This window comes from Camelina sativa, chromosome 2, assembly GCF_030686135.1.
Source record: "Camelina sativa cultivar CO46 ecotype springtype chromosome 2, ASM3068613v1".
Taxonomy (NCBI): domain Eukaryota; kingdom Viridiplantae; phylum Streptophyta; class Magnoliopsida; order Brassicales; family Brassicaceae; genus Camelina; species Camelina sativa.
In genome coordinates this window covers 9,137,156-9,159,802 of record NC_141881.1, presented here as the reverse complement: position 1 = coordinate 9,159,802, position 22,647 = coordinate 9,137,156, and the positions used below count along the sequence as shown (strand labels likewise).

General features: G+C 42.3%; 1 protein-coding gene and 1 pseudogene across 2 annotated transcripts; both read left to right on the top strand.

Annotated features, from left to right (window-relative positions):
• The first annotated feature begins 779 nt into the window (after window positions 1–779).
• Window positions 780–7,371, top strand: LOC147948334 (uncharacterized; annotated as a pseudogene). Its single transcript, XR_015577778.1, has 8 exons — window positions 780–4,257; window positions 4,511–5,382; window positions 5,461–5,667; window positions 5,749–5,839; window positions 5,922–6,029; window positions 6,130–6,362; window positions 6,437–7,004; window positions 7,090–7,371. The product of XR_015577778.1 is annotated as an uncharacterized LOC147948334 (transcript).
• A 6,571-nt stretch (window positions 7,372–13,942) lies between these two features.
• LOC147948333 (uncharacterized) lies at window positions 13,943–17,888 on the top strand. The gene is made up of 5 exons (XM_087466398.1): window positions 13,943–14,020; window positions 14,481–14,766; window positions 15,004–15,345; window positions 15,526–15,798; window positions 16,402–17,888. Exons 1-5 carry the CDS (start codon window positions 13,943–13,945, stop codon window positions 17,886–17,888), a joined length of 2,466 nt encoding a protein of 821 aa, XP_087322524.1.
• Window positions 17,889–22,647: the final 4,759 nt, after the last annotated feature.

Here is a 22,647-nt window from a genome sequence, read left to right as displayed (position 1 = left end):
TAACAAGGATGTGTGTGAATAGGAATTTACCCTGGTTTCTTTTTGGGGATTTTAACGAGTTAACGGGGAATCATGAAAAGAGGGGGGGGGGGGGGGAAGCTCCGCCATGCGTCTTCTTTCCGCTCCTTTAGTTGCATGATTCAAGATTGTGGTTTTCTAGATTTTCCATACCTTGGGGACTTTTTTTCATGGCAGGACTGGCGGGATAACAAACCAATACGCTGTCGGTTGGATCGAGCTTTTGGAAATGAGGACTGGCATGATATATTCCTGGATACTGTTACAGAGTATTTGCCTATAATTGCCTCAGATCATAAGCCTCTCTTGGCTTTTATAGGAGCAAAGTACCCACGGGGGAAGTGACGTTTTTCTTTTGATAGGCGGTGGATTGGGAAGGACGGCTTGATGGGTGCTATTTCTACAGTTTGGGAGAGTAGCGGAATCCAGGAGCGGGGGGATTTTGTGGGTAAGGTGGTTGATTGTCAGCGGTCAATCTCGAGATGGTGGAAGGCACAAGTTCTGGTTGGAAGGGATGTAATTGAGGATTTAAAACAGAAGCTAATTGTGGCTCAGGCGAATGATGTGACTACTCCGGCAGACATTACTGTGCTGCATTCACAATTGCGTGAAGTCTATCGGGATGAAGAAATTTATTGGTATCAGAAAAGTAGGAAACGGTGGATGCGGGTGAAGGATAGGAATTCAAAGTATTTCCACGCATAAACGAAGCAACAGAGGGCTCGAGACCAGATTGCGGGACTTTTTGACAAAAATAATAACTGGTCTACGGACGATGATGCTATCCGGCTAATTGTGATTAAATTTTAAGGGAAGTACATACTATGATCACAGATGAGGATAATGATCGCCTTACCGTTATTGCTACGGAGAAGGAGGTCAGGGCAGCTTTATTTATGATGTATCCGGATAAGGCACCAGGTCTAGATGGGATGACAACGTTATTTTTTCATAAGGCATGGAGTGTTGTCAAAACATATTTGATTTTATTGGTCAACTCTTTTTTTACACAGGGTTCTTTTGACAAGAGGTTGAACACAACACATATTTGTTTAATTCCCAAGGTGGCAAAACCAACTCGGATGGCAGAGTTACGATCGATTAATTTGTGTAATGTGGGTTACAAGATTATTTCAAAATTTTTATGCCAACGGTTAAAGCGGTGTTACCAGGTCTTATTTCGGAGACTCAATCGGCCTTTGTTCTGGGCCGCTTGATTTCAGATAATATTTTGATCACGCAGGAAATGTTTCATGGGCTTCATACTATTCAATCATGGAAATCGAAGTATGGCCATAAAGACAGATATGAATAAGGCATATGATCGAGTAGAATGGACTTTTATTGAAAAGGTGCTTTGGAAAATGGGTTTCTCGGAGAAATGGATTTCTTGGATTATGTTTTGTGTTATCTCGATGGACTATCGGGTTTTACTGAATGGGCAACTGAATGGGCTTATCAAACCAGTCTGGGGTTTGAGGCAGGGGGATCCATTATCGCATTACTTGTTTATTTTATGTACGAAAGTTCTCATTGCAAATCCTCGGAAGGCGGAAGCGGACAAATTGATCACAGGTATTAAGGTGGCGAATCAATGTCCACCAATCACTCATCTGTTGTTTGCGGATGACAGTTTGTTCTTTTGTAAAGCGACTAAGGAAGAATGTTTGGATATCCTTGGGGTTTTGAGGAGCAATGAGGCGGCTTCGGGTCAACAAATAAACTTATAAAAATCGTCGCTTCAATTTGGTCACAAGGTGCCAGAGGAAACGAAAGTGGAAATGCAGTCGGTTCTGGGTATTTCAAATTTAGGTGGAATTGGGTCGTATTTGGGTTTGCCGGAGAGTTTGGGGGGGGGGGATCTAAAACAAAAGTGTTTTCTTTTGTCCGGGACAAGCTTCAGGGTCGCACTACGGGTTGGACGTCAAAACTTCTTTCGAAAGGGGGGGGGGAGGAATAAGTGATGATAAAGTCTGTGGCCACTGCTGTTCCGACGTTTGTGATGTCATACTTTCGGCTCCCGAAAACAATTACGTCCAAGCTTTCTAGTGCTATAGCAAATTTTTGGTGGAGTAATAACGGTCAGTCTGGGGGTATTCATTGGTTAGCTTGGGAGAAACTTTGTTTGAGTAAGCAAGTGGGAGGTTTGGGTTTCCGGAATATAGATGATTTTAACACGGCCCTGCTGGCCAAGCAGCTATGGAGGCTGATCGACGACCCAAATTCTCTTTTTGCGAGAGTTTTCAAAAGCCGGTATTATCAAAATTCAAACCCTATGGAACCTATTAAATCATACTTTTCATCTTATGGTTGTCGAAGTATTGGTTCTGCTAGATCTCTGGTAAGTTAAGGGCTTATTAAAGGGGTTGGATTGGGGGATACTGTTTTTGTCTGGACAGATCCCTGGATTCCAGCCCAATTCCCGAGACCAGCGTTAAGTAAAGATTCGTTTAAGGATCCTTTACTTCAAATTAATGATCTTATTGATCATAGTACGAACACCTGGCGAATGGATCGGCTAGCTGACCATTTCGATCCAGTGGATGTGGCTTTGATAGGTGTCCTACCTCTGAGTATAACTCCGCAAGGGGATTTGCTAGGATGGCATTTTACGAAATCTGGTAAATACACGGTTAAGTCAGGGTATCAAACGGCACGTATGGCGGTTCCTACTGCAATACTGACATTGTTTGTGGTCTTGATATAAATCCTTTGAAGGCTAGTGTTTGGAAAGTTAAGTGTCCCCCAAAAATTCAGCATTTTATGTGGCAAGTACTTTCTGGATGTCTCTCGGTGACGGCGAATTTACGCCACCGGGGGTATTGTGTGCGATGTGGAGTGTGCTCGATGTGGTGCTCTGATGGAAACAACCAATCATGCTTTATTTCAATGTCCGCCTGCCCTCTAGGCTTGGGCTCTTTCCAATGTTCCCATGGGCACAATTGGTTTTCCATCAGATTTGGTTTTAGCAAACGTGGACCATTTTCTAGGGGTACAAAATCACGGGTCACAGGTTTTTGCATTCCCTTGGATTATGTGGTATATTTGGAAAGCGAGGAATGCCCGAATATTTGAAAATGAGGTGGAACGGCCCGACGAGGTTGCACGGCTGGCGGCCAGTGAGGTGACGGCTAGACAGCGGCTCAGATTGAGAAGGATGCAGATGGTTTTGAATGTCTAAATTTAGGTCCTCGGTTGGAGAGAGGATGTGTTTCCCTCCCTACTGTTTTTACTGGCTACCATTTTTTCGTTGATGGCTCTTGGAAAGATACATACAAGTTTTCAGGTGCAGCCATGGTGTGTACGTTGGGCCAGGGAAACTCCCCGTTCATGGGCGCTTCTTTCCCCTCTTCATGCTGAGGTCGAAGCTTTTGTTTGGGCTCTGCGATGTATGATAGGACATGATTTCCGGGATGTGGTTTTCTACACAGACTGCTCAGATTTGGTGAAGATGGTGTCTTCACCCTCCAACTGGCCAGCCTTCTCAGCTTATCTCGAAGACATCAAGGTGGATATGGAAGAATTCACAAGCTTCTCGTTGATCTTGATTTCAAGGAATGCAAATGTTCTTGCGGATCAACTGGCGCGACAAGTTCGTACCCAACTGCATGTGGTTACTTATGTAAACCATTCCCCTCCCAATTGGCTCGTTTGAGCTAACCTATTTCGATTTTGTTGTAAAAAAAAGGACATAATAGATTTAAAATTGATCGATATGAAATATAACAATTTCATAAGCTTTGGAAAATATATAAGATGGGACAGGTTGGTAATATATTTGAAAATTTTCATTTTTCTATTTATGTCAAATATCTGGAGAAGTAAATGTGTACAAGACGAAAAAGGGTTATTGAGAAAATAGAAAACGTTATCTAAACTCTTATGATAAAATATGATACGAGAATTTAGGGTCACACTACAGGAAATGTGGGTATTGATAGCACCATAAGATAGCGTTTTGTACGTATATGCTATGTTTGACTGAATCGTGATTTAAAGATAGCATTTTGTATATTGTAAACGCTACAAATTATTTAAGCGGTATAATGAATGTGATGCGTGACAATTTTTTGGTTCGAGATCTTTATTATCCCGCTATTGAAAATCGTAAGAGGGAAAAAACTAAAATTTTGTCTAAGGCAAAAATCGCACTTTATCTCACTCGATTTCTCAGTCTCTCAACTCGATTTCTCAGTCTCTCAACTCGATTTCTCACAATCTCCCAGGAATCTTCAATAGGTATGTTTTCATTCAATCGTAGCTTATTTGTTTGTTGGAATGGAAAACGATTTTCATTTGGGGTTCCGATTCTTGGGTTGTGTGAACATTGATGCGGAAGTTTGTGATTTTGGGTTTTGATTCTTAGTTTTGGTGAACATGCATGTCGAAGTTTGGCACATTTCTTGTTTCAATTTTGATTTTCTGTTTTGATTATGGTTTTTGGGTTTCGATTTTATGTTGATTGAAACTGTTCTTCATTTATCAATTTCAGAAATGGCGAAGACAAGACGAGGAGGTCAAGTTGGTCATCGTCGTAGTAGACGTAATCAAGGCTTGGAGGTAGAAGAGATAACAACACAAGTTGCTCCAGCAGCAACACTAAAGGTGAATAACAAAAGAAAAGCAAAGAAAGTGGCCAAGAGAAGCAAGAAAGTGGCTGGTCAAGATGATGAGGTAGAAGATGTTACACCACAAGCAATGTCTGAAGATGAGAAAGAAGATTCTGAGAAGGGTAATGACAAAGATGTAACACCGGATGCTGATCAGACTGAGAAAGCAATGTCTGATGATGAGAAAGAAGATTCTGAGAAGGGTAATGAGAAAGATGTAACACCAGATGCTGATCAGACTGAGAAAGCAATGTCTGAAGATGAGATAGAAGATTGTGAGAAGGGTTTAGAGAAAGATGTAACAGCGGAGGTTGATCAGACTGAGAAAGCAATGTCTGAAGATGAGAAAAAAGATTCTGAGATAGAAGCAGAAGCTTGTTTGACTGGACAGGAACAGCAGGAGGATGAAGAAGAAGCTGGCAATATGGAAGAAGCTGCCAATATGGAAGAAGATGGTGTTGGCAATGGTCAAGATAATGCGATTCCTAGCAACACTGATGAAGGAAGTCAGGTACCAGAAGAAAGAGTGAAAGAAAGAAAAAAAAGAGGACCAACAAAGATGCATAAAGTGGCTGAAAATCCTAATGAAAAGGTTTCAGTTACTTTCATTGACTTTGGTGATCATGTTGGACCTGGTTCAATAACATTATCATATTTTCTTGGTGTCCTTGTGAGGGAACACGTTCCGGTTAACATTTCTTATTGGAGGAAAGTTGATGCAGTTACTAAACAAGCAATGTGGGAAGAGATTCAGGTATACATTTATATGTAACTACTTTTTGTTGAACAGATATGAAACATGTTTGACCTTTGCTTGTTGTATGTGATGCAGGGGAGGTTTAACTTGCAAGAAGAATGGCAGTGAGTTGTTATTTTGAAGCAAATGGGAAATATCTGGAGGGCTTGGAAGTCAAAGCTATTGTCAAAAGTACGTGCTGTGAAGACTGCTGCTTAGAGAATAGATTTAAAACCCATCAACATCCCATCCATTCAAGTGTGGAACTCTTGGGTTAGGAGCAAGACTAACTCAGCTTTCACGGTTAGTTATCTACAACTAAGTACCCTTCTTGTTTATATTTCATGTCTGATAGATTTAATCACACTGATATTTATAATGTAGGAAATAAGTAACAAGTACAGGAAGATGAGACAAAATCAGATTCCTCACACCAACCAGCCGCAAAGGAATGCTTCGTTTAGCTGATGATATGGTAATAGTAGTTGTCAAATATCTATATATATTGTATATCTTGTTAGAATAAAATGGTATTGAGATATGTATGTACTTTATATAGAAAAAAGACTAGAGACCCAAGTAAGGTGACGAGGAGTAAGGTATGGATTGCGGGACACACTCATGCTGATGGTAGACCTATGAAGCCTCAATTTGCTGAGACTATTGTAAGAATTCTGGAACTTGTTATATTGTGGATAATTAATGGATTACAATCACTTGATAATCACTCTGAGTTTTCTTGTGTTTAAATGTTTGTCTCATGAGCAAATACAATCACTTGATAGTTAAATGGACTCTACATTAACTGCTGATAACATAAGGGACGATGCTGTGAGCAAGATTTTGGGAAAAGACAAACCTGGACGAGTAAGGGGGTTTGGTAGAGGGATTATGGCTACTAAGTTAGCATTCTGCAATCTAGAGATGCAAAGATGGCATAAATTAAAAGTGAGATTGAAGAGTTAAGGGGCATTGTCCGAGACTTAGCTGGAAAGAAGGTAATCCGTTTCATTATTGTTCGGTCAATTGGTTTGGTTTTAATACCTTTACGAATTCCTTTTCCTTCTTTCAGACAAGTAATGGTGATACTGAAATATCCGAGAGTATTGGTGGATTCAAAGAAGGAGCTAGAGTACAAATATTGGATTGGATTCAATCAGGAGATGTAGTTGTTGGTCCTAATGCAATGGCTGTCCTTGTTAAGTCAGCACTAAGCTCAGAAGCTTCTATCTGGAGGCCTACAACCAATGTGCTATATCTTGAGGAAGCTGTGGGATGCAAAATACCTTGGCCAATGGACAAGGTGCTTCTGTATACGGATTTCGTCGCTTCTGAAGATGTATCCATGGTAAAGTTTTCAAATCTTCTTTTCTTGTGGTGAAGTGATATATCTCTAATCATTATCTATCTAATCATATATCTCGACTAACTCCAAAGAGAAGGTTAACAATATACCTCTAGGTCCAAGTGCTGTTTGTATTGAAGTTGTGAAGGTTTTCATTGATAATGCTCATTTGTGGAGGCCAACTACTGAAGCTAGTTTAATTGGTGATGCAATTAACGAGAAAATCGCATGGCCAGTCCTAAAGTTTGACGTCACGGCTGCAACCACTACAGATGCAACACTACCTAAAGTCACGGTATATTATTGAAACTAAGTTATTTCATTTTTTTGTCTGTTGATTGATGTTGGAACTTGCTTCTATTATTTGCTTTGAGTTGTAGAGTACAGGAAGCAATAGTTCCACCAGAAGTCCAAAGCAGAAGTGTTATCTTTTAGATTGCAGCAACTCTGGACATAAGGTAGCTGAAGGAAGAGTAGTTTCAACAGATCCGAACGAGACGTGCCATCATGTACCCATAGGTCCAAATGCAAGCAAGGTCTCGGTTAAAGTGGCTAAGATTGGTAATGCAAAGGTCTGGAGGCCAAATTCAGAGATTGAATTCATTTCTGATGCAATAGGTTCAGTTGTAGCATGGTCAAATGATAAAATCAAGTTTGTGTGAATGGATGGGATGTTGAAATTGTTGGAATTTTTATTTGTGTTGTAATGAATTTTTATTTTGGTTAATGACTGATTAGCAATTGTTGGAATTTGACCGGTGCAAAAAATTTCGAAAATTAAACCGGTCATGGCTAATTAAACCGGTGCTGGAAATTCGAAAAATAAACCGGTTTGGAGATGTCTAAATTAAACCGGTGCTGGAAATTTCAAAAATTAAACCGGTTTTGACATGTCTAAATTATGTCTAAACTATGTTCAAACCGGTTTGGAGATGAAACCAGCAACATTTCATCAATTATGTCTAAATTAAACCTGTTTCAATTATGTCTAAATTAAACTGGTTATGTCTAAACCGGTTTGCTAAAAATTTGTATTGTTGTGCTTCCTTTGTGCTCTATACTCAAAAACATAAAGTTAAAACTCTAAACCTCAAACATTATAGTTAAATTTCTAAATCCTATTGTATAAAACATAAACATAATCCATATGCTTAGCAGAAAAATCTAAATCGAACCATCATGTACTTCTCCAAACTTATAGCACCCCAAATTCCTTAACATCCTCCATTAAGTCTTCATCGATGGGACTCATCAATTCGATCAATGTCAAGAACCTTCTAGACTCATTCCCGTACAATACCATAACAAACAAGACATTTTCTTTTTTAAACACATGTGGTACTCTTTCTCTCCCCCAGACTTATTCTATTTAATCTTCCGTTGAGCTTTGCTTGTTTTTTTTTGTTTTATTATCATTTTTTTTAATCAAAGGTGTAAGCGAATAATGGGGTCATCGGTAATTTACCTACCCCTCGCTTCCAAGCTTTGTGTGATCATTTGACTCAAGAGTAGAATAATGGGGTCACAGGTAATCTCTCTAAACTGATCAAAATCATCTCATCTTTTATTCTCTCTTTTTTTTTTAAACAAAGCTCTCAGTTTAAATTACATGAGACTTATTCTAAGATTGATGTTCATAGGGCTTGACTCCTTGTTCATAGGGCTTGACCCCAGACTTATTCTATTTAATCTTCCTGAGAGCTTTGGTACTCCTCTTAGAGATTTGAGGAGTACCAAATTTTTTTTTTCTTTTCTCAAATCTTACTTGTCAGGTATGAACAAGGAGTCAAGCCATATGAACATCAATCTCCTTGATGAGGTAAAAAGAAAAGCACAGAAATTACCTCAGACTTTTGTGGATTTTGTTGAAAATTTGGATGTCTCTGGTTCACTGTTCAGCCTTTGGATTTTCCATTAGTCGGATTTGGACTCAATCTGCAGCATTAATCAACCAAGGCAGTACACTAAAAAGAAAAATCATAGTTCCCAACAAAAATTTTGACTCCATAAAACAATTTTTTTTTTCGACACTCTCAAAAACAAAAACAAAAACATAGTTAGTAACAGCCTCCCTCAGACTTAAACAACACTGTCCCCAGTGTTATCAAGTAAGAGATTGGTGAAGAAAAATAAACAAAAATGAATAAGTATTGAAATTGTGAACAAAAATGTGTTACCAATCCGGATGTTCTGCGTCGACCGATGCTGATGGTGTGTTGGTCGATGCACTCTGCATATGCAGAGAGTTTGAACATTACTCCTGAGTTAGCTGCATTAATTTGTGTTTCTCTCATTCCTTGGATGTTAGCACTGCTAAGAATCACTCAAACACAAGATTAAACGCAACATGATAGATAGAAGTTCATAATTCAGTAAAAATCAAATTGACTCAAAGCAAAAATAAAAATGACTCAATTGAAGTGGAAAAGAAAAACCTATGAGTGGGTTGTCTCCCACTAAGCGCTTGTTTCCAGTCATTAGCTTGACTGTGTCGGATCTCAGGCATCCGGTGGATCGGAAGATGGCAATGAATGCTTCCGAGAGAATGGCCTCTTTATCCAAGGGGGTGTATAAGCTTTAGGTGCATGAGGTTTGCCAAGGATGTGAGGAACTGGACCAGGACGGGACTGAGGTATGGGTGGCTTTCTTTTATGTCCTGCAAAATCATCAATAGAAGAAATAAACGCTCTACGATAATCTCGTGGCTTGGTTAACTGCAAAACAATTTTTGTACCTTTGAAATTCTTATTGATGAATGGAGAGGGTTTGGGTGAAGAAGATGCATACCTTGGCCTTACATGTGGGTTCTTGACTGTGGAATGGTGAGATTTTAGCTTTACAACTAGTCTAGGACTTGTAGCTAAGAAATCAACTCGAGAATCTTCAGTTTTGGACAAGTCTGGACGTTCTCCTGGAGGTGTGTCGATCGATGCTACAGCTGCATCGATCGATGCTGACTCTGCAACTCGTGTTTCTTCAATGATTCTGCAACTAACCTCAGCAATCCGTGTTTCTATTACAAAAACTTCATCTGCCAGCGACTTGTCATGCAAATCCTGGAAATTTGGCGGCTCAACCGGTCGTCGGTCACTCGTCGACATCACCCGGTACCTCTCGACCATTCTCTCGGCAACTCTCGGTCGACATCGGTAGTTCTTGGTCCTTCTTCTCGGACGCTATCGGCAACTCTCTATTCCTTTCTCGGACAGTGTCGCTAATCCTCGACAACCCTCGGACATCCTAGGCAACTCTCGGCTCTATTGGACATCCTCGGTAAACCTTCGGACGATTTTTCTCAGCAATTCTCGGTCCTTCAGACTTTCTTGACAATTCTCGATACTTTGCGGTACGCGTCGGACAACTCTCGGTCCTCGGTACGTCTCGGACGACTCGGAAAGTACGTCTCGGACAACTCGGATATTTTTCGATCCGTCCAAAATTTCTCGGACTTTTCTTCAGCAAACTTTCTTTTCTCCTTGCTGGCTTCCTCTCTTGATCTTTTGGCCTTGAGTTTTCACTTTGAAATTTACCCCTTGGTGAGGGTCACTACATTCTCCCCCTCTTAATAGAATTCGTCCCGAATTCCATAGGGTTTTGAGGGTCCTGCCTCATCTTCTTCGACAAATAATTGAGAATATTTGGCTCGAATCCTATCCTTATCTTCCCATTTGGTAACTTTACGGTTCTGCTTTCCCCAAAATACTTAGATTTGTGGGATATTCCTGTTCTTCAACTTCCGCGTCCTCCTTTGCCCTATTCCAAACGGTCCTTCGGGGTATGTCAGATTTGACTCTAACTCTTCGATAGGTTCGGACACAATCATGTTAGGATCTGGCACATGCTTCCGTAGTTGTGAAACATGGAAGACTTTATGTAGCCTCATCATCTCTGGCATAGCTAGTCGGTAGGCTACTTCTCCAACTCTTTGCTCAATCGGATATGGTCCGATGAACCTTACCGCGAGCTTTCCCACTTTACCGAAGCGATCCTTTCCTTTTTGCGGTGCGACCTTCAAGTACACCATATCTCCGACTTTAAACTCCACTTCCCGCCTTTTACGATCTGCGTACTTCTTCTGGCGGTCTTGTTCCTTCTTCATACTCTCCCGTATGAACTTGATCTTTTCCGTCGTCTCATCAATCAGCTTGTGATTGAAACTCGTTCTTTCCCCAACTTCGGTCCAACATAAAGGCGTTCGACACGGCCTTCCGTACATCGCGTCAAATGGTGACATGCCAATGCTTGAGTGATAACTGTTGTTATACGCAAACTCGACCAAAGGCAAATTCTTCTCCCAATCTGATGACCATTCCAAAGCACATAGTCGGGGTATGTCTTCTATGGTTCGGATAGTCCTTTCCGTCTGTCCATCTGTCTCTGGGTGAAATGAGGTGCTCATGTGAACATCTGTTCCCAACGCCCTGTGCAGATCTTGCCAAAATATTGACGCAAATTTCGGATCGCGATCAGAGACAATGTTTGCTTGCACACCATGCAACTCCAAAATTTCGTCTATATACTTCTCTGCCAAGACAGGTGCTTGATCCGTGCTTCTTACTGGAACCAAACGGGCTACTTTGGTTAATCGATCAACCACTACCCATACTGCATCATTAATTCTCCCCTTCCTTATTGGTAGACCATTAATAAAATCCATCGAGATAGAGTCCCATTTCCACGTTGGTATGGGCAAGTTGGGTAGCAAACCTGCTGGCACTTGATGTTCTACCTTGATTCTTTGACATGAGTCACATTGGCTTACCCATTGTGCTACCGCCCTCTTCAATCCAGGCCAATGATAATATCTGCGCACGTCCTTATACATCTTGGTGCTTCCAGAGTGTATACTTAACGCTGAACTGTGGGCTACTCTCAATATTTCCTCTCGTAGTCCACTCCGGTCTGGTACAGTGATTCTCCCGTTAAGAAGTAGGGTGTCATCATCTGCCAAATGATAACCACTAGCATTCGGTCCTTCTGAACTTTTCAACTCCTCGATAATCTTCTTCAGATTCTCGTCCTTGGCTTGCTCATCACGAATTCGACGTAGTAGGCTCGCTTGAGTTACTGCTTGTAAACCCAACGGCTCACTAGATTCTCCTTCTAAGGCTAGAAGCCTTACTTTCTTCAATTCCTCGGCTAAAGACTCCCCATCTTTCTCGGCATCCACTTGGGCTTTCCTTCGGCTTAGAGCATCTGCCACTACATTTGCTTTACCTGGGTGGTATTGGATCTTCAAATCGTAATCGGCAACGAATTCCATCCACCTTCTCTGGCGCAAATTAAGGCTTTGATGGTCCGTAAATACCTGAACCGCTTCCCCATACAAGTAGGATCTCCATATCCTTAACGCAAACACCACAGCTGCCATCTCTAGGTCATGTGTGGGGTAGTTTTCCTCATGCTTCCTTAATTTTCGGGAGGTATAGGCAATAACTCTCTCTCCTTGCATCAGAACACATCCAACACCAACTCTTGATGCATCGGTATACACAGAGTACAGCTGATTTGGCTCGGGTAGAGCTAAAATTGGTGCCGATGTTAACGCTCCCTTCAGCTTCTTAAAAGCTTCTTCCACTTCTTCGCTCCAAAGAAATGGTACTCCCTTACCGGTGGGTTGTATCAAAGGTTTTGCAATGGATGAAAACCCCTTTACGAACTTTCGGTAATACCCGGCAAGGCCTAAGAAACTTCTGACTTCTGTCACTGAGGTTGGCTTCGGCCAATTCTGAATTGCGGCAATCTTTTCTGGATCGGCAGACACGCCTTGCTCCGAAACTTGGTGTCCTAAAAATCCAATCTCTCTTTGCTAGAACTTACACTTGCTGAACTTTGCGAACAGCTTCATTTCCCTTAATCTTTCCAACACTTTTTTCAAATGTTCCGCATGCTCCTCTGCACTTCGTGAATATATGAGGATGTCATCGATGAATATTATCACGAATTGATCCAAATAATCATGGAAGCCTTCATTCATTAACCGCATGAATGCTGCTGGCGCGTTGGTAAGTCCAAACGGCATCACAACGAACTCGTACTGGCCATATCTTGTTTGAAACACTTTCTTCATCACATCTTGTTCCGTAATTGAGATTTGATGATAGCCAGAGGCTAAATCAATCTTCGAAAACCAATTTGCTCCTCTGAGTTGATCTAACAATTCATCAATCCGTGGCAACAGATACTTGTCCTTGATGGTTATGTTATTGATTCCTCGGTAATCAAAACACAAACGCATGCTTCCGTCCTTCTTCTTGACAAATAGCACTGGGGCTCCCCATGGCGATGCACTCGGTCGAATAAAACCCTTCTCCAACAAATCCTCAAATTGAGTCTTGAGTTCAGCCAACTCGGCTGGTGCCATGCGATACGGTGCCTTAGCAATAGGGACAGCTCCAGGCTCAAGATTTATAGTGAAAGGATGGCTTCTTGGTGGAGGCAATTCTTCCAACGACTTAAATACGTCCTCATAGTTCTTAACTATGGCAATATCCTCAACTCCCAAACCTTCTTTGTCATCTCCTCCCATGGCGGTAAGAGTGACTAGATACACACTTTATTCATCAAACGATTTCCGATCCTAACTGCTGATGCGAAGTACGCCGTCTTACTCAGGCTAATTCCGTTGAAAATTAGAGGTGTCCCTCCTCCATTTTCAAATATAACTCTGCTCCTGCTGCAGTCTATATGGGCTTGGTGCTCCGACAACCAATCCATTCCCAAAATAGCATCAAACCTCTCCAACGGCATCACTAAAGGATTTACCGGGAGGCTTGAATCCTGCAAGACTATCGACACTTCCTTGAGCCATCTTCTCGTCTTCAAAGGCGGTTGATTACCAGCGGTGTAGACGTTGATATTCACTTCTTCCTCCTCACACAAATCTCCAAACTTGTCAACCACTTCGGGAGTCACAAAACTATTGGACGCTCCCGAATCGAACAGTACATGTGTGGGGTTACCACCAACAAGTAATGTTCCTAAATGCAAGGCAAATATAAAAATGCAATGCAAAAACTAAACACACAATCACACAACATTCACAAGCGAGTTAGAACCCAAACAAACCTGTTATAGGGCCCTTTGCGGCCTTTGGGGTTTTGGGTGGTTCTACTCCTAAAGCAAAAACATTTGCTGGGGTTGCTTGCTTCATCGCTGGGGGTTCCTTCACTTGCTGCGCTGGCTGGGCACGGTTCACAGTTTGGGCGTTCTGTTTGGTCGGCTTTGACGGACATGAGTATTGACCGTGATCACTTTATAGCCGTTGCGATAAAGAGAAGAATAGTCTTGGGCGGTGCATTTAATGATCAAGTTTAACTTTGGGAAGGACTATATCTCCTTCCTTATTCCCTATGTGATTTATTAGGGTGTAGCCCTAGTTCTCTTGTTATATATATTCCCTTGTAAATTTTTGTAAAGGTAACTTATGCAATATAAGTCTTTTCATATTCTCTTTATCGAGTTCTGTTCTTCTCTCTTCTTCTACTTAAATCTCAACATGGTATGAGAGCAATTCTTCGATCCTTGATACTCTATTCCTATTCTTATTCTCTATTATACTTAAATCTCTTATATTCTTTTCAAATCTTGTTTCCTATTCTCGGTATACTTGTCTCAATTCCTCCTGATCTCGCTCATGGACACTACATAACCTATTGTTACACCAATTGTTCTTAAGGGAACAAACTACTTGCTGTGGACAAGAACCACAAGAACTGCCCTTGGAGGTCGTGGTCTTTGGAGTCATGTCGAAACTGACTATGTTCGAAAGCGAAACCTCAAAGGAAAAGATGAAGGCACTTCCGAGGTGGAAGTAGAGGAAGAGAGCGAGACGAAGACTAAGTGGTTCCAAGAAGACCAAATTTTCCTATCCGTTCTCCAAAACTCTCTCGATACGTCAATTCTTGAAGCCTACTCTTATTGTGAGACGGCCAAGGAGCTTTGGGAAACGCTCAAAAGTGTCTATGGTAATGTCTCTAACCTGACTCGAGTGTTTGAGGTCAAAAAGGCCATTAATGAGCTCCATCAAGAGGAATTGGAGTTCACTAAACATCTCGGTAAGTTTAGAGCACTATGGTCCGAACTCGATATGTTGCGGCCAAGTACACTTGATCCGGCGGTACTGACTGAAAGGAAGGAGCAAGACAAAGTCTTTGGACTTCTTCTCACCTCGAATCCCTCCTTCAATGACCTCTTGAAGCACATTCTTAGAGCCGAGAAGCTTCCTTCCTTCGAAGACATTTGTTCTCAAATTCAAAAGGAACAAGGATCTCTTGACTTGTTTAGCGGTAAAGGGGAGCTTGCTACGGCTAACAAAGGAGTGTATAGGCATGAAGAGAGGAAGGTGTTGATCTGTGACCATTGCAAGAAGCGAGGACACATGAAAGATAAGTGCTGGATTCGTCATCCTCATCTCAAACCGGCCAAGTTCAAGGCTAACCTCTCGAAGGAAGCGGCTAGCGACAAAGGAACTGGTTCATCGAGGCAGGGAGATGAGGCGGCTATGACGGCAGCCTATGGAGAGGTGGTAAGGAAGTCGGACCTAGAGGCCCTCATCAAGTCTATTGCCGCTCTAAAGGACTCCGGTATCAATTTCTTTGCATCAAAACCTAGTACCTCTCTTGTTGTTGATTCGGGTGCTTCTCACCACATGATTAGTAACCCTAGTCTTATACACAACATAAAACCGGCTCTAGGTAATGTTATCATTGCTAATGGAGATAGAGTACCGGTTAAAGGAATAGGTGAACTAAAGTTATTTGATAAAAGTTCGAAAGCTTTCTTTATGCCTTCTTTTACCTCGAATCTTTTATCAGTAAAGAAAGCTACTACGGATTTGAATTGTTATGCGATTTTTGGATCTAACAGTTTACATTTTCAGGATATTGAGAGTGGAAAGGTCCTTGGAGAAGGAGATGGTAGAGGAGACCTTTATGTCCTAGAGAAAGCTTCATTTCCTTCTAATTCGTTTTCTTTTGCTTCGAATCTCAGTAATAATTTAAGTGATGTTTGGCATGCTAGACTAGGCCATCCTCATTCTCGTGCTTTTGAATTAATGGTACCTAATGTTTCGTTTGATAACTCCACTTGTGAGTCTTGTATTCTTGGTAAACATTGCAAAACCGTTTTTCCTAAATCAAGTACCTTTTATGAACATTGCTTTGATTTAGTGTATTCTGATGTTTGGACATCTCCTTGTCTTTCTAGGGATAACAACAAGTATTTCGTGACCTTTATTGATGAGAAATCTAAATATACTTGGCTAACCTTGTTACCTTCTAAAGATAAAGTCTATGATGCCTTTGTCAATTTTCAAAATCATGTTACTAATCAGTTTAATGCAAAGATAAAGGTACTCAGATCGGATAATGGAGGAGAATACACTAGCCACAAACTTAAAGAGCACCTAGCTAAGCATGGAATCCTTCAACAGACCAGTTGTCCATATACGCCTCAACAAAATGGAGTGACTGAGAGGAAGAATCGACACTTAATGGAGGTGGCTCGGTCGATGATGTTTCATTTGAATGTCCCTAAGCGGTTTTGGGGGGATGCGGTCATGACGGTATGCTACTTGATAAATCGGACACCAACAAAATTCTTAAATGACGCATCACCCTATGAGGTACTTAACAAAATTAAACCTTCTCTTGATCACTTACGTGTGTTTGGGTGTGTTTGTTTTGTATTAGTACCCAGAGAACAGAGGAATAAACTTGAGGCCAAAAGTACTAGAAGCATGTTTATTGGCTACTCAACAAGCCAGAAGGGGTACACGTGTTACGATCCGATCAATGGTCGCACTCTGGTCTCGCGTGATGTCAAGTTTCTTGAACAACAAGGCTACTACGACAAGAGGGATTGGGAGGGCTTAAAAGACTTATCTCAATCTAATACTGACCGGGCAGCTAACTTACGATTCCTTCTTGACCATCTCGGCATCACTAAACCAACACCGCCTGGCGCACAGAACATCAATGCTGATCCTTTACCATCATCTCCAATCCAATCCGAAGAAAGGCTGGATACGAGTTTGCCTATTGCAAATCCATCATTGGAACAAGTTTCCGAACCCATTGCTTCTTCAACTACGAAAATTTCTACTAAGTCCGATCATGTCGAACAACAAACAGAGAGCACAGATAAAGAAGAGATACTTGATCAACCGGTTACTCAACCCTTGCTCCGGCGCAGTACCCGGATCCGATCTCATCCGTCTACATGGAAAGACAAGAGGGTTTACTACAATAATCAGGCAGTTGCTCATCCTATTCAGGCTGTTTGTTCGCTTGACCTTATTCCCTCAGCTCATGCTGCCTTCCTTGGTAAGTTGGATGCGCACTTTGTCCCTCAAACCTACGAGGAAGCTAAGCAATATAAGGAATGGCTTGATGCGGTGGACGATGAAACAGCAGCTATGATCAGAAACAGGACTTGGGATGAGGCCGATCTTCCGAAAGGTAAAAAGGCTGTCAGCTCAAAGTGGGTGTTTACTATCAAATATTTTAGTACTGGTGAGATAGAGCGTTACAAAGCCCGTCTGGTGGCCCGGGGCTTCACTCAAACCTTTGGTCTTGACTACACCGATACATTTGCACCGGTAGCCAAACTTCACACAGTCCGGGTGGTCCTATCCTTGGCTACTAACCTCTCTTGGGAACTCTACCAAATGGACGTCAAGAATGCTTTTCTTCAGGGGGAGCTGACTGAGGAAGTCTACATGCATCCTCCATCGGGCTTAGAACACATCGTTTCTCCGGGTAAGGTTCTCCGGCTCCACAAGGCAATCTACGGTCTCAAACAATCTCCGAGGGCGTGGTACCACAAGCTCAGCTCTACACTGCGTACGAATGGATTCAAACGCTCTAAGGCTGATCATACGCTGTTCACTCTCCACACTAACGGTGGCCTTGTCGTCGTTCTCGTCTATGTTGATGACATCATTATCACCGGCGATGATAAGGACGGTATTTGTGCCACTAAGGCTCTCCTTAACTCTACCTTTGATATTAAGGATTTAGGTGAACTCAAATACTTCCTTGGGATAGAAATTTCTCACTCTCCGGAGGGATTATTTCTCTCTCAAAGGAAGTATACCCTTGATCTTTTACATGAGACAGGTAAAATGGGTGCAAAACATGTGTCCACGCCACTTGAGGAGGGTTACCAGGTCAAGTGAAAGGGGGAGAAGCCAACACCCGGTGCTCCAGTTCCCAAGTTGCACCAACCATACAAAGATGTGGGACGCTACCGTAGGCTGGTGGGCAAGCTTATCTATCTCACGATCACAAGGCCGGACATATGCTATACGGTGAACCAAGTCAGCCAACACATGAAGGCCCCAACGAACTTTGACTGGCAAACGCTTGAGCGGATCCTTTGTTATCTCAAGGGTAGCCCAGGGCAAGGTATTTGGATGGGAAAGAACAACAACACGGAAATTGTCGGCTACTGTGATGCAGACTACGCTGGTGATACGATGGATAGGAGATCTACGACAGGGTATTGTACGTTTGTTGGAGGGAACCTAGTAACCTGGAAGTCGAAGAAACAGAAAGTTGTGTCTCAATCTAGTGCCGAGTCGGAATATAGGGCGATGAAGAAGCTAACCAACGAGTTAACATGGCTCAAGAGTCTCCTTAAGGATCTTGGAGTGGAGTCTGATCAACCAATCACCATGCATTGTGACAATAAAGCCGCAATACACATTGCAACCAACTCAGTCTTCCATGAAAGGACAAAGCACATTGAGGTTGATTGCCATAAAGTGCGAGAAAAGATTGAAGAAGGTGTTGTTTTGCCGTGTTACACTCCAAGCAAAGATCAACTGGCGGATATCTTCACCAAACCCACAAGCTCTCAGATTTACGAATACATCTCCAGCAAGCTCGGACTCGTTGATCCAACTCATCCGTGAAAGAACTCTTCTAACCCGTGGAGATCATACTCTTTTCCTTAACATGGTTTTGTCCCATGTGGTTTTCTATGTTGAAGTTTTTAATGAGGTGATCTTTTGCGGGTTCCAAGCTTAGCCGTCTCCCATGGCTAAGCTTGAGGGGGAGTATTGACCGTGATCACTTTATAGCCGTTGCGATAAAGAGAAGAATAGTCTTGGGCGGTGCATTTAATGATCAAGTTTAACTTTGGGAAGGACTATATCTCCTTCCTTATTCCCTATGTGATTTATTAGGATGTAGCCCTAGTTCTCTTGTTATATATATTCCCTTGTAAATCTTTGTAAAGGTAACTTATGCAATATAAGTCTTTCCATATTCTCTTTATCGAGTTCTCTTCTTCTATCTTCTTCTACTTAAATCTCAACAATGAGGTCGCATAGTGTCCCATCTCGCCACAGTAGAAACATGTGACAGACGAGAGACTCGTATTCTTAGTTTCCACAACGTCCGGCAAGCTCAAGCAAAATGCCCAATTTGACGACACACATAGCATCCCCTGGGATCCATGTTATTCACTGCACGTCCTCCTTGGTTAACAGTCATGTTGACTTTACCACGACCTGCACCCCAATTTCCGGGAATTCACAACTTTAGTCTGCTGCACGGGTTCCTTCTTTTTCTCTTGGGCCATAATTTCTTTTTCCAACTCAATGGCCTCTTCAACACTCACCGCTCTCTCTTCCACTTCTGCGACACTTCGGTATGTCACAGCGTGCAACCTTCCCTTTATATCTGGCCTGAGTCCATTAAAGAACCTCCGGGCCTTAGCTAGCTCATCGTCATTACCCTGGTATAAATACCTCCGGAGTCTGGTGAAAACTCTCCCATATGCTCGAACACTCATCTCACCTTGTTCCAAACGCAAGAACTGATTTTCCAGTCGATCACGCAACTCTGGTGGAAAATACTTCTTCTCAAACTCCCTCCTGAATATATCCCATGATATTGTCTGAAATCGATAGCGGGAAACCACGCTATCCCACCATGCACGAGCATCTTCTTGTAGAAATTTGACCGTGACTGGTCTTCTAAACTCTTCCGGACATTTCGACATTTCAAAATTAGTCTCCAATTCTTTTATCCACGCGTCTGCTAAGACCGTGTTCAGATATCCCTTGAACTTGGGAAGTCCTAAGTTCCTCATCATCATTACCCATTTTAGGAATTGGTCTAATGAATCTTCTGTTGGCTGATTTGCTTGATTCTGCTGCTGCTGGATCATGTGATTCAAAAGGTCTTGAATCATCTTAAGCGTCTGCTGGGTCTCTGGTACATTCGGCTCACTCGGGCCTTCTCCACGAACTTGGTCTCCTCTTGGCATATCCCGGTTTGGGTTATCAGCAAACTGACCCCTCGGTGGAAATCCTGGCGGATACATGTCCTCAGGTGTACTGAAATAGGTTGAGCTGGTTGGTGTGTATCTTGGCGTCGCGCCAAGTACATCCCATTCCGGGATAAACGTGTTTGGCTCAAATACGTCTGGGAACGACTCTTCCCCTTGCGCATCATCAAAATACGAACCCCATTCCTCCAAACAAAACTGTTGACTTGAACCCTCTCTGTGCCCGGCGAAAAGCGCATGGATCTAGACCTGTCGGATCCTTGACCAGACATCTGCATCCACGATCAACAAAGGGTTTACTTAATCCCATCTAACCCTAAGTGATGAACGAACCAGATTATCCTAAGTGTCTACTGCGACCTTTTTGACTCGATAAATCATTTGAAAACGCGAGTCCTATACAGCATCATAAACATGCTCTGATACCACCGTTGTAACGCCCCTGAACCGTACTATGACCACCAAGGCCATCGGACAGACCCGAGATGCTACTTGGGAAACGTTCACCAATGATCCGGCCGGGTGCAAGAACAGATCAGGACCCATTGGCCAGTCCATCGGTGAGGTTCCCAACCACACGACACATCCTTTAGGCTTTGCAACCCTACGGATACGCCGTGCGTTGAACCGACTCGGACAAAGTCTATATCAGTATAACTCGCCTGAATAAGGAAACCCGAATATTCGATTAACAAAAAGAGTTTTTACAAAAGAGTTTTTGGACAAGGCTTAGTGCCGAGTTTGATAAAAACATACTTGTATTTTACAATAGACACAAAATAAAACTACTCCGGGTTCCTATCGTTCACCACGCCCTCTAGTTCCCTCTAGGGTCACCTGCAGGACAAAATATTATCATAAGTAATCTAAGATTACTTAGTGAGCTCAGGGTTCCTGCACAATAATAATCCCCCCAACCCCAAACATCAAAAACAACAACATGCAAGCAAGCATCACAAACTTCAAGCAATCAAACAAAAATCAGAGATAGCATGCGGAAGATAATGAGCAAAGCAAATTAATCTTGCAAGCAATAACATCAACATGCATCAACATGCAACAACACGCAACAACATAAACTTGAGACAAAACAAGAGTTTTAAACAAGTTCTAATTTATGGGCCCGTTATGCTTCCTCTCCCTAACCCTTCATAAACAACCGTATTACAGCCACAAAGGCATGCAATCGGACTTCACTCAAAGCTACACCGTCGTGTAGACAGCCTCGGCCAGGGTAGCGAGCCCAGTAACCTCTGAGCTCTTCGTAACCAACCCTACAACACACGAACATGGGTTGCATGTCGCGGCTGCATGTGGTACATATGGGAAGGACAGTGATACCAAGTCTTACTATGCTTAGTAGGAATTTCTCGCGGACTAAAACGCCTTAAGACTTGAGTTTTTATGGTTTTTAACTCATAATTTTACAAGTATCTTAACATGTTATCACCATTGTTACTAGAACATTTCAAACTAGTAACTGGTATAACCTCACCGCGCATACATTTAAACAAGAAAATCACCAAGAAATTCAAGTAAAATGCAACTAAATGCTCATGCAAACCGTGCACTAGATGGATGTCTTTGTTTCCCATCTAGTCCGGCGAAATATTTGCCTGAACTCACAGAAAACTGGCAATCTCGGTAAGAGTGGTCAGACTTTCTTCACGGCAACACCTTAAACCCTCCCTTGGTGAAATCGAGTTCCTTCTCGATTCAACACTTAACTGCAGTCGTGCGATAGTCTTGTCTTGCTTCCTCTTCTCTTCTCTTCTTCTCCCTTGCGGCAATACTTCTTTTCTTTCTCTCCTCTTTCTCTCTTTCTCTCCTCTTTTTCTTTCTCTCTTCTTTACTTACGCAATTTTTGCGAAAATAAGAGAAGATAGAACTCCTTATATAGAGAAAGAGGTGAGCGACTTGGCCTAATGCATGTGTGTCATGTGCCACTCCTTTAAGCCACACAATTTTGTGGTTGTACACTTGTTAAGTGTAGACAACACTTGTCACATGGAATCTTGCATGCCTTCTCTATTCACACTTGCATGAAACATGATTGGCTGCATGGAAATCATGATGTCTTCCACTTCCAATTTTGTTGCAGAGATTCCTTGGAATATCCTCTTTGATTCCTCTCTTAACTTGCATGAATTCCCATTGGTTAAATCTTGAGAAGACAAATTCCACAAATCCCGGAAATTTGGTGGCTCAACCGGTCGTCGGTCACTCGTCGACGTCACCCGGTACCTCTCGACCATTTTCTCGGCAACTCTCGGTCGACATCGGTAGTTCTTGGTCCTTCTTCTCGGACGCTATCGGCAACTCTCTATTCCCTTCTCGGACAGTGTCGGTAATCCTCGATAACCCTCGGACATCCTAGGCAACTCTCGGCTCTATCGGACATCCTCGGTAAACCTTCGGACGATTTTTCTCGGCAATTCTCGGTCCTTCGGACTTTCTCGACAATTTCCGGTACTTTGCGGTACGCGTCGGACAACTCTCGGTCCTTGGTATGTCTCAAACGACTCGGACGGTACGTCTCGGACAACTCGGCCATTTTTCGATCCGTCCAAAATTTCTCGGACTTTTCTTCAGCAAACTTTCTTTTCTCTTTGCTGGCTTCCTCTCTTGATCTTTTGGCC